We start from the raw sequence: 11147 nt of genomic DNA, 5'->3' as shown, positions 1-11147 counted from the left end.
ATTTGGATTTTCTTCTTCTTCTTTAATTCTCTTCTGCTGGGACTGCGCCTGTGATTTTTTTTTGTCAAGGTTTTTCAGAAGAGGCTTCCCATTATTCCATCATCCATTAACACCTTTGATCCAAAGTTCAAAGCACATTTATAACTCTAGCTGGCCTAGTCAGCCCTGTTGGCAAAGCTTGAATCATGCACTAAATGCCGACTGAGATTCTCATGTGCAAACCAATCAAGCAGGCTGTTTTGCAGAAGAGACTGAGGCACACACTAGTAACTAGTAAGCATTTAATGATGACAAGGGAATTGGGAAATTATCAACCTTTCTCAATAAACAAAGTTCCAGTCTGCAACATAATACCTAATGGAGAGTGCTTGTGCCATAGTTAGGGAACCAGTGGTCTAGAGCAGTGATGGCGAACCTGAGACTGAGTGCCCAAACTGCAACCCAAAAACCACTTATGTATCATCAGGTGCCGGGTGGGCATGGCCCTTTGGGTGGGTGTGGCCAATTGGGTGGGTGTGGCCCATTGGGTGGGCATGGCTGAGTGGGACTAAAAAGTTCAATCAATCAATTCCAACTTTGCGAGAACTTTTTTTTCCCCACAAGAAGTTGAAATTGATTGATTGAGCCTCTCTTTTTTGTACATGGCGGCGGAGGCCTAAAGCGAAAAGGTTTTATAAAACCCAGCTGAAGGCCTAGGACTGGGGCGAAGGTGCATGTGCCCACAGAGAGGGCTCTGCATGCCACCTGTGGCACCCGTGCCATAGGTTCGCCACCATGGGTCTAGAGAGATCTTGTGTCTCCTTCACTGCATGAATTAGGGTGGAGTTTAGGGGACTCTTTTTCTAGGATGCCTTAAATGGGATTTCACAGTTGGACTCGTGGTCTAACTTGGTATTTTACAACCTTGGTAACGTTACGATAGGTGGACTTCAATGCTTAGAATTCCCTCACCGCTGTATGGAAATTCTGATTTAAATAGTCACTCACAATTTTGTAACGTTCTTTACTCTTGCTGTATTGTTTTTTTTTTAGGCAGATAAAGAGATGGTGCAATGTGCAGCTAGAAAATAGAGACATGCATCTTATGTGGAGTATTGAAATATTTGGATTTCTATATCTCAAATAACTTCTACTAGCCAACTTCAAAGAGCATTTTCTCCAAGCTCTAAGTTTGAAACATTCAGGGGGAAAAAAAATCATGTGTCCATAGCCACTTACAGTATATATTATTTATTTTTTTCCAAATGTTCATAGCTACCGATGATCTTAATTTTTCGGCTCCTTACAACAGGACAATGCCTATCATTGCCACAGGATTCTGTGCACGAACTTCAACAGTGAAAATGGAAAAAAAACAACAACAACAAACCTGATTTCTGAAATAACCACTGCAAAGACTGTCATGCTACATAGTTATTTTTATTGAATATTTTTAATATTGCCTTGAGTAGAAATGGAGCTGCTGTTCTTTGTAATCTGTGATGAGGGAGGGAAGGAGGGGGGGAGGTTTCTTCTGAATTAAGCTTTCAGTGTTATACATCACTCTTAGCTCAAGAGGTTTTAGCTTTCGGTGGGGAGGGTAGTTGAAGGCCGTAGACGTCTACTAAAACGTCTCCTGGGCAATTCGATGATTCAGAAAACCCTTTGGGGAAGGGAGGAACGGTTTGCATGACTTGCCTGACTGAGAAAGGAGACTGGCGTTTCTAATAAGACAAAAGATACAGAAAAGTTGCTTAGGCACTTGGCCATATCTGGATTATAGATGATGCTTACTTATTTCATGAAATGTTCAAGACAGCTGGTGTCCTTAACTTCTGCTCTTTGGATGCAACAAGGGGAAAGGTCTATACTATACTATAGGTCCAACTATACTTCCTCGTGAGTAGATCTTAATTACTGTCAGTCTTACTAGGTGGATGGGCAGGAAACACGTCCAGAGGAGCTAATTCTGCTTTGCTCTAAGGCTACATTAAGGGAAATGAAAGTACATATCTCCCAAATCTCCCATCTCCTTTACAGCCCAGAAAACTAGGGAGGGTCCCTTCTAAGCCTCCTTGTCCATCCATTATGCAACTGCTGGTTATCTGACCATTCCCTAAGAAGCATCTCTTCATCCCATCTCCCAAGGTCTTTCCCACATACCATTACAATTACCTATGAACATTTTTCCTCTACTTATTTAATTAGGGGGAGAGGATGTTGTTCAATTTCATTTCATTTCATTACTGTATTTTAAGAGTTATGAACTGCCTCACCCCAGGGGCTTTAGAAAGAATCTAAAATTGTAATATAATAAAGACCATTGTTGAAATAATAGTAACTCACAAAAATCTTATTTGGCAGAACGTCGTCGGCCTGATTAATCAAGCCATGTCTAAACTAATGATTTATTGTTATTATTTGAAAAAATCTGTTGGTTTGTTGGAGGAGGTTTGGTCGATGTGTTTTAAAATGTAAACTTTGTTCAACAACCCAGGAATGAATATTTTCTGCAGATGATTGCTGTCTGAGGAGCTTACCGGATGCGGGAAGAAATCACAGCTTACAGTGACCCTTTCCTGAAATGTTCTCTCTTCGTTTGTCACAGAGCCTTTGCAGAGGCCTCTCTCCTAGAACAAAAGAGAAAGTTTTCATCAACAAAACCCAAAAAATTTAACCTGCCAAGATTTCAAATACGCAATGGCCCAAGAGTGGTTGTTCAGATGTTCTGTATCAAAGGGACTTCTCCCTGTGGTTGCCATGCCATTTCTTCCTCCTCAAAATTCTGTGGTCCCATTAAAGTGAATGGAGATTCCACAGGAAGGCTGAATTCTTGTGCTATGCTTCTTGGAATTTTAAATTCTGTCTTTTCAACCATTCTATGGATTTCTTAAAGCAGATTTTCCAGAATAGGAAATGCATTCTCGAGTTCCAGATATGAATTTTGGTATTTTAATTATTACATTCCTATAGTTATATACTCTCTGATCATTGGAAAATTCTGCAACTTTTTGGAAACTGATAACTAACTTTATGTTTTATAAATTGGCTTGGAAAATAATAAATTACTAAGTTTGAATTCAGATGCAAACTAACTGGAACAGCCTTCTTCTTTCAGTTCTTAGAGTAAAGTCCACCATTTAGGCTTGGAGAGGCAGTTTTCTGAGATGATAAGAGGATTCCAGCTAGGAATGGAGTTTGGTTTAGACTAGAAGAATACCAATGACCATTCCAATCTAATTCTATCCCTCCTCTCCATTTCTAGAAGGTGGACATGTAGAATATGTCCTTGGATTGAATTAGAAAAGCATGGTCTTTTATGATTTATAAGTAGATTTAGATGTTCTGATATGATGCTTTGGGGTGGAATCTCAGAGACCTGAGTAAATCTGGCAGTTTAAAACAGAATAAAAACATAAGTATAAAACTTTAAAAACTTTAAAATCGAGATCAGCAGCAATGGAATAAAAGTTAAAAAAAAACTAACAGTACGTGTCAACGCTGCTAACGGATGTTTTTGCATTGGCAACAGATGAAAATGTAGCCATTTTTCCCCTTTTGCTTTTAGAGTTAGATGATGCTGGGAGGAGGGGATGTGAATGAGAGTCCAGCTAGACATAGCAACACTAAACTTAGCGTGAGAATCAAGGTTACTGAGCCCAGAGCTGATAAAGAATTGGCGGGCTGGAGAGCTGGAGAGGAAGACCACACTTCAAGCTAATTGGGGAATGTGATTTATGACTGTTAATTGGAGGAGGGAATTGTGCTTTGATACTATGTGCCCAGGGGAGGGGAATTCAGTTTTTGGCTTCGGTTATGTAAGTGCCGATATTCTGCCACTCGAATAAAGATCCTTTATGCCTCGAAGTTCTTTTGAAGAGTTTCATCTGTCGGATCCATGACAGTACGCAATGGACTTTTGTCTCTCACTCAGTCAACCACCATCACCCTCTTATTATTTCTATTGGTTTTGATGTCGATTTATTATAGCTAATATTAGCATCTTCTCCCAACTGTTCTTCATTTATAAAGATGGCTTCCTTCAGAATCCTAAAATCAGGTCAGCAAAACTGTGCTCCTGTGTTCAATTAAGAACATATGTCCAAACTAATGAGCTTTTGTGTGTGTTTTCCTTTCTTATCATTTTGTGTCCCCTGGGACTTTAAGAGCCTAGAGACCACAACTATCATAACTGGTAGGAAAAAAAGAGAAACCATGAAGGTGCAGGCTGTGAATGTTGGTCAAGAGAGAAAGGGTGTTGAGTTTGAGAGCTGAGGAAGTTGTGCATAAAGGAGGTAAAGCTGCACATAAATGGTTGGTGGAGCCAAACAGTCTTACAAGCTTCTCAGATTAGCTACAGCCATCCAGCTCTATGTAATTGTTTTCCCCTCACCCCTACAAACTGAGAAGGACTGAGAGCTTGAGAAGCAATAAGATAGCAAACAATCAATCAGAATAGAACTGGGAGGGGTCTTGGAGGCCTTTTAGTCCAACCCCCTGCTCAAGCAGAAGACCCTATACCATTTCAGACAAGTGACTGTCCAGTCTCTTCTTAAAAACGTCCAGTGATGAAGCACCCACAACTTCTGAAGGCAAGCTGTTCCACTAGTTATTTGTCCTCACTGTTAGGAATTTTCTCCTTCTTCCAGGTTGCTCATTCTCCTTAATTCCAGGATGCTCCTTCCATCCATTGTTTCTTGACCTGCCCTCTGGTGCTTTAAAAAGTAGGTTGACCCCCTCCTTTTTGTGGCAGCCTCTCAAATACTGGAATACTGCTATCATGTCACCCCTAGTCCTTCTTTACATGACTGGCCATATTCAAACCCTGCAACCATTCTTCATATGTTTTGATTTCCAGGCCTTTAAACATCTTAGTTGCTCTTCTTCGCACTTTTTCCAAAGTCTCAACATCTTTTTTGTAACGTGGTGACCAAAACTGGATGCAGTATTCCTGATGTGGTCTTACTAAGGCTTTATAAAGTGGTACTAATATATCACACAATTTTGATTCTATGCTTCTGTTTGTACAACCAAGTATTGTATTCGCTTTTTTGGCTGCTGCTGGCTCATGTTTAAGTGATCACCCACTAGGATTCCAAGATCCCTCTCACAATTACTGTTTTGAGCCAGGTTCTGCCTAATCTGTACTAGTACCTTTGGTTGTTCCTGCCTAGGTGTAAAACCTTGCTTTTCTCCACATTAAATTTCATTTTGTTGAAACACTAGCAGTGGAATGTTGGAGCAGCATCCCATGGTTAGGGAGGAATGGGTGGGAAAATTATGTACCAAGTGTAACTTGAAAGAAAATTTTGGCCTGGGTAAAGGAATAGGATTTGCCTTCCCTAAAGGAGAAAGTCAGAGGTGCTGTCTTCGTACTATCTTTACTGATAAGAAAGATGGATGGTTAAGCAATCAATGCAACAGGGACATTTGTAACCTTGAGTACTGTAAATAATATCCTTGTCATTTATTAATATAGGTATATTAAGCCAATCTAAATGTTGTATAAATGCAGCCATTGAGCCAGCAGACATTAATGAATAAAGAACATGATTCTGTTTGAGCAGTTGAAAATTTTGCTCTTGAGAAAGAATGCACTGAGCTATGATGTCAATTCAAGTTTAATGCAAGATTATGAATACTTACTGCAGTTTCATAAGGGAGGAGAGGGCACTGACTGACATCAGACAGAGGTGTACTTTTGGGACAAGAAGTCTCCTGGATGGTGTATTCTACGTAGTAGGAAGGACCAACAACCCACTGTAGAAAGTCATAAAACTGTTAGAGCAAGTCACATTCTCTGCAGAAAATGTTCCTCATAATCTTAGGTTCCCTATCAATCTTTAATAATCTGAAGCCTTCCAGAGAGTCCCCATAATTCTTAGCACCAGGAGAACTGGAGAACTGGTAGGATGTGGTCAAATGTAATCAAGAAGAAGACACTAAAATATTCAGTAATCAAACTGAATGTAACATTGTCCAAAGATCAAATTCCTATCCATATGAGAAACTGGATGCTTCTGAGAAGACTTCTGGCAGATAAAATTTAAAATCTTTCAGATTTCTGCAGACGTTGAGAATCTGCTTATGCCAGGGGTCTTCACGCTGGCTGAGAAATTCTGGGAGTTGAAGTCCACAAGTCATAAAAGGACCAAGTTTGAAGACCCCTGATTTACGTACTTTCTTTGGCAATAATGTAGAAATCAGTTATTATTATTATTATTATTATTAATAATAATAATAATAATAATAATAATAATAATAATAATAATAATTAATAATAATAATAATAATAATAATAATAATAATAATAATAAAAAAAAATTATATGCCGCCCTTCTCCCTAAGGACTCAGGGCAGCTCACAACAATAAAAAATTAAAAAACATAGAATACAAAGGTTAAAAAAGAATTAAACAATAAATAAGGAAATAAAGGACAATTTAAACCGCTAAAAACCAAATTTAAAAACCATGATCAGTCCAGGCCTGCTTGTTGGAACAACTATTTCTTCAGGTCACGGCGGAAGGATCGAAGGTCAGGGGTCATCCGCAGCACCAGAGGCAGTTCATTCCAGAGGGTCGGCGCGCCCACAGAGAAGGCTCTCCCCCTGGGGGTCGCCAGCCGGCATTGCCTGGCCGACGGCACCCTGAGGAGGCCGACTCTGTGGGAGCGAACCGGGCAATGGGAGGTTGACATTGGCAGCAGGTGGTCTCGCAAGTACCCCAGGCCTAAGCCATGTAGGGCTTTAAAGGTAATTACCACTACCTTGAATCGCACCTGGAGGGCAACTGGAAGCCAATACTCCCAGGAGTGGTAACATGGGAGTAACGAGATACTCCCATAAGCACCCGCGCGGCCGCATTTTGCACCAGTTGAAGCCTCCGTTGAAGCAGTTATCCTCTTCTGGGATTATTTCTATTACCATTTTTAATTTTCTACATTTGACATAAACCCAGGCATTTGTTTCCATACAAATCAAAGATACAGCATCAGGTTTTTGCTCAAAAATACTCCACTTCAATTTTACCTGTGATTGACCTTTGGTGACATCGACAAGGGCAAAATAGCGGTTGCGGCCATTTTCAGCATTGAATTTGGCCAGTGTCTTTCTTGCTATCTTCTGAAAATCACTGTCTGAAGAAGGGTTTCCAGGGCTTGGACAGTCAGGGCAACCATTTATAATAACAGAACGAGGAACTTTAGAAAAGCAAAGAATTATTATTAAAAAAGGTGAGACAATACATTTGAATTTGAGCTTGTATATTGAAATGAACCAAAATACAGAAACCTTGGATCAGCCTGGAAGATCAGTTTCAGGAAAATATATGCAGCAAAAAAAGGAAATTGGTCCAAAGAGCAGCTATGATTGAGAAACAGAGCAAAATGAAACTATAGATGTAGTCTAAGAATGAAACAAGGCTTTAAAATAAATTTTTTGGCCTTTTGCATCTATCTGATTTCTGTAGGGAAATCTGTAAAACTGTGATTGGGAGATATATGTGCTCGGATTGTTATTTCTTGTAAACCTACATGCAGCAAACATAGGAGATACATACTCGAGCGTAAAACGCAGCCATGTCTGTACACGAATGAACTCTTCGAATTACTGTTGAACTGAATTATTGCTTTGCATTGGCCAAAGACCTGGAACAAGAGAAAGTAGTTAGTTTAGTGCCACCCAATTATTTTATCAATGCTGAAGACACCTGACATCGAGACCTTGAAGGAGATGTGAATGTTTTGTTTGACAAAGGACTGCGGGGGAGGGGGCAAAGACCACTTTCAATACCAAAAAAGGGTGACTTAGAACAGGGGTCCTCAACATTGGCTGAGGAATTCTGAGAGTTGAAGTCCACAAGTCTTAAAGTTGCCAAGGTTGAGGACCCCTGACTTAGAAGATGGCCAAGAACTGCTTCCTCTCCTTCCAGGATGCAGATATGGAAGAACCCATTTAAGTTGCAGGAGTGAGATTCAGATTGAATATTCAATCTTCCCATGTGTAAGAGCCATGGGACAGTGGGACAGCCAAGAGAAAATAGGAGCTCTCTCAGTTCCTGAATAGGTTCACCAGCTGCTCTGAGATACCTCTGTCAGGAAGGCATTCCCTTGAATTCCTGCAGTGAGCGAAGGTTGGATCCATTCATCTCCCTCCCTTCCAATGCTATGATTCATGTGTACAATGCCATTGATTGGAAATGGCACCACAGTGCAGGGAATTATTATGAACACAGAGATGCCAAGAAATCAGTGTCTACATGGGAGAAGTGTGGAAGGCTATTCTGAAGAAAAAAGTTTGTTACCATGTGGCAAGTGGGTTGAGGGACACCCTCAGCCTCCTTTGCAAACCAATTCAAAACCTAGATTTGACTTCTTTCTAAACCCCATTGGTAGTTCTTTAAATAAGAAGATTGATTACTTACTGTCTCATATGGACGTCTAAATTCGCACTCTTTCCACGATTTCCTGCTCTGGATATGGCATTTGGTTTCTAACACGTCCAAGATGAGGTAGAAAAGAGAATCACCATTTTTCTAGGGACAGACAAAGAAAAACTGCTGAAAAGACGAATCATGGTGTCAATCCCCTTAAGCACATTAGAGGGAAATAACATTCAAATCACCATTAGAAAAAAAAAAGACAGAAGATCAGCCGATTTTTCACTTGATGTCAAGCCACCAATTGTGCTCTCCGCAGAGTACAGCCGCTTCCTCGAAAAGGGCAAGGGGGTCCAACTGATTTTAATTACTTATTTATTCAATTTATATGGTGTTCATCTTGCTTTTCAAATAATGCAGGCATAGTTGTGGTGGTCTTGTGATCTGAAGACTAACGTTTATTTTTACCTACTTAACAATACAGCGCACATGCCAAAAAGGTGTGCAGTTCCGCTGGGATGTTGCAATGCTGTCGCTTAATTTTTGATGTAAGGGTAAAGAACTTCTAGACCTCAGGATGAATCTCCCATCATTTTAATGTTACAATGGATAGAGACTACATCAAGTATAAACTGGTTACTGTGGAGAGGAAAGGACAGGTTGTATAATGTAGATCCCTTGGTCCTTAGTCACTTTAAAGCTTTTTCTCTTAATTCTTCCTTGTTTAAAATTTCCCTCTCTGAATTTAGAACACCAATAAACTCTTTGAGAATCTTTAGAATAGAATAGAATAGAATAGAATAGAATAGAATAGAATAGAATAGAATAGAATAGAATAGAATAGAATTACAGAATAGAATAGAATAGAATAGAATAGAATAGAATAGAATAGAATAGAATAGAATAGAATTACAGAATAGAATAGAATAGAATAGAATTACAGAATAGAATAGAATAGAATAGAATAGAATAGAATAGAATAGAATAGAATAGGATAGGATAGGATAGAATAGAATAGAATAGAATAGAATTACAGAATAGAATAGAATAGAATAGAATAGGATAGGATAGGATAGGATAGAATAGAATAGAATAGAATAGAATAGAATAGAATAGAATAGAATAGAATAGAATAGAATTACAGAATAGAATAGAATAGAATAGAATAGAATAGAATAGAATAGAATAGAATGGAATAGAATAGAATAGAATTACAGAATAGAATAGAATAGAATAGAATTACAGAATAGAATAGAATAGAATAGAATAGGATAGGATAGAATAGAATAGAATAGAATAGAATAGAATTACAGAATAGAATAGAATAGAATAGAATAGAATAGAATAGAATAGAATAGAATAGAATAGAATAGAATAGAATAGAATTACAGAATAGAATAGAATAGAATAGAACAGAACAGAACAGAATAGAATAGAATAGAATTACAGAATAGAATAGAATTACAGAATAGAATAGAATAGAATAGAATAGAATAGAATAGAATAGAATAGAATAGAATAGAATAGAATAGAATAGTATAGAATAGAATAGAATAGAATAACAAAGTTCGAAGGGACCTTGGAGGTCTCCTAGTCCAACCCCCTGCTCAGGCGGGAAACCCTATACCATTTCAGACAAATGGGTTGTCCAATGTCTTTTTTAAAACATCCAATGTTGGAGCACCCACAACTTTTGGAGGCAAATCATTTCACTGATTAATTGTTCTCACTGTCAGGAAATTTCTCCTTAGTTCTAGGTTGGTTCTCTCCTTGATTATTTTCCATCCATTTCTTCTTGTTCTGCCTTCAGGTGCTTTGGAGAATAGCTTGACCCCCTCTTCTCTGTGGCAACCCCTGAGATATTGGAACACTGCTATCATGTCATCCCTAGTCCTTCTCTTCATTAGACTAGACATATCCAATTCCTGCAACCGTTCTTTGCATGTTTCAGCTTCCAGTCACCTAATCATCTTTGTTGTTCTTCTCACACTATTATTGTACAGTTGGCCCTGTATCTAGTAATTAGGACAAACAATAGCTTCCCACTTGTTCTCATTTTATTAGGACTACCAAATCTAGGCTATATCTCTTGGGTGCTATCAAGTGATTTTGAAAGGTTTTTTTTCCTGCCTACATACATATGTGCTCCCAGGATTTGACAGCAGAATGGCTGGTGCTGAATGGAAGGAAAGAAAAAAAAATCAGCAGAAGGAGAGGATCTTACCTGGGGTAGTTTGTGGACATCAAAAATGCGCTGGAGGCCAAGAACGTAGCCTTGTTTCCGATTTGAATTGATTTTGTTAAGGGCCGCTTCTGCTGCAGCCTTTACCACCAAAGAATTGCATGATGGGTAAACAAAGGAAGGAACTGTCGAGGCAGCCAATATATGAACTATCTGTATCCCAATTAAGAATGAAATAATAAAAAAACCCACCATTTTGGAATCAGAGAAGGCAGAAACTGAAACAATGCTGAGAACCAGGTTCTGAAAGAGCCTTGTCCATCTATATATACTTTGAAATGAATAGCTAATATTTGTTCTCCCTACCATGCAGTGGACCACACCTTTAAACTTCATCCTGTGATTAGAATTATGTGTATATCTTGGCAGAGGAATTTTCACTCTGCGGTCATATTCTTGAATTCAAACCAGTTTCACTGCAGAAAGAGCCCTTCCTTCTTTCCTTGAAGAGTTCAAGAATGCTTAAAAAGTATGGGTATAACTAACATGTAATAATTGATACTGTGACTATTGTGGATGGTAAAGTAACCTTATGGGTGTGGCTGGTCA

At 38.9% G+C, this 11147-nt stretch overlaps 1 protein-coding gene across 1 annotated transcript; it reads right to left on the bottom strand.

Moving 5' to 3' along the window:
- Nucleotides 1-1550: 1550 nt before the first annotated feature.
- FETUB (fetuin B) lies at nt 1551-10793 on the bottom strand (the record flags this gene model as incomplete). Its single annotated transcript, XM_081329981.1, has 7 exons — nt 1551-1703; nt 2520-2609; nt 5626-5739; nt 7009-7178; nt 7538-7625; nt 8402-8512; nt 10581-10793. The coding sequence occupies 7 exons, from the start codon at nt 10791-10793 to the stop codon at nt 1551-1553; spliced, it is 939 nt and encodes a 312-aa protein (XP_081186107.1).
- Nucleotides 10794-11147: the final 354 nt, after the last annotated feature.

The sequence above is a fragment of the Vipera berus genome (assembly GCF_964194415.1).
Source record: "Vipera berus genome assembly, chromosome: 5".
In the NCBI taxonomy this organism is placed as follows: Eukaryota; Metazoa; Chordata; class Lepidosauria; order Squamata; family Viperidae; genus Vipera; species Vipera berus.
Note: the sequence above shows the minus strand (reverse complement) of the source record. Positions and strands in the feature narration are given on the sequence as shown.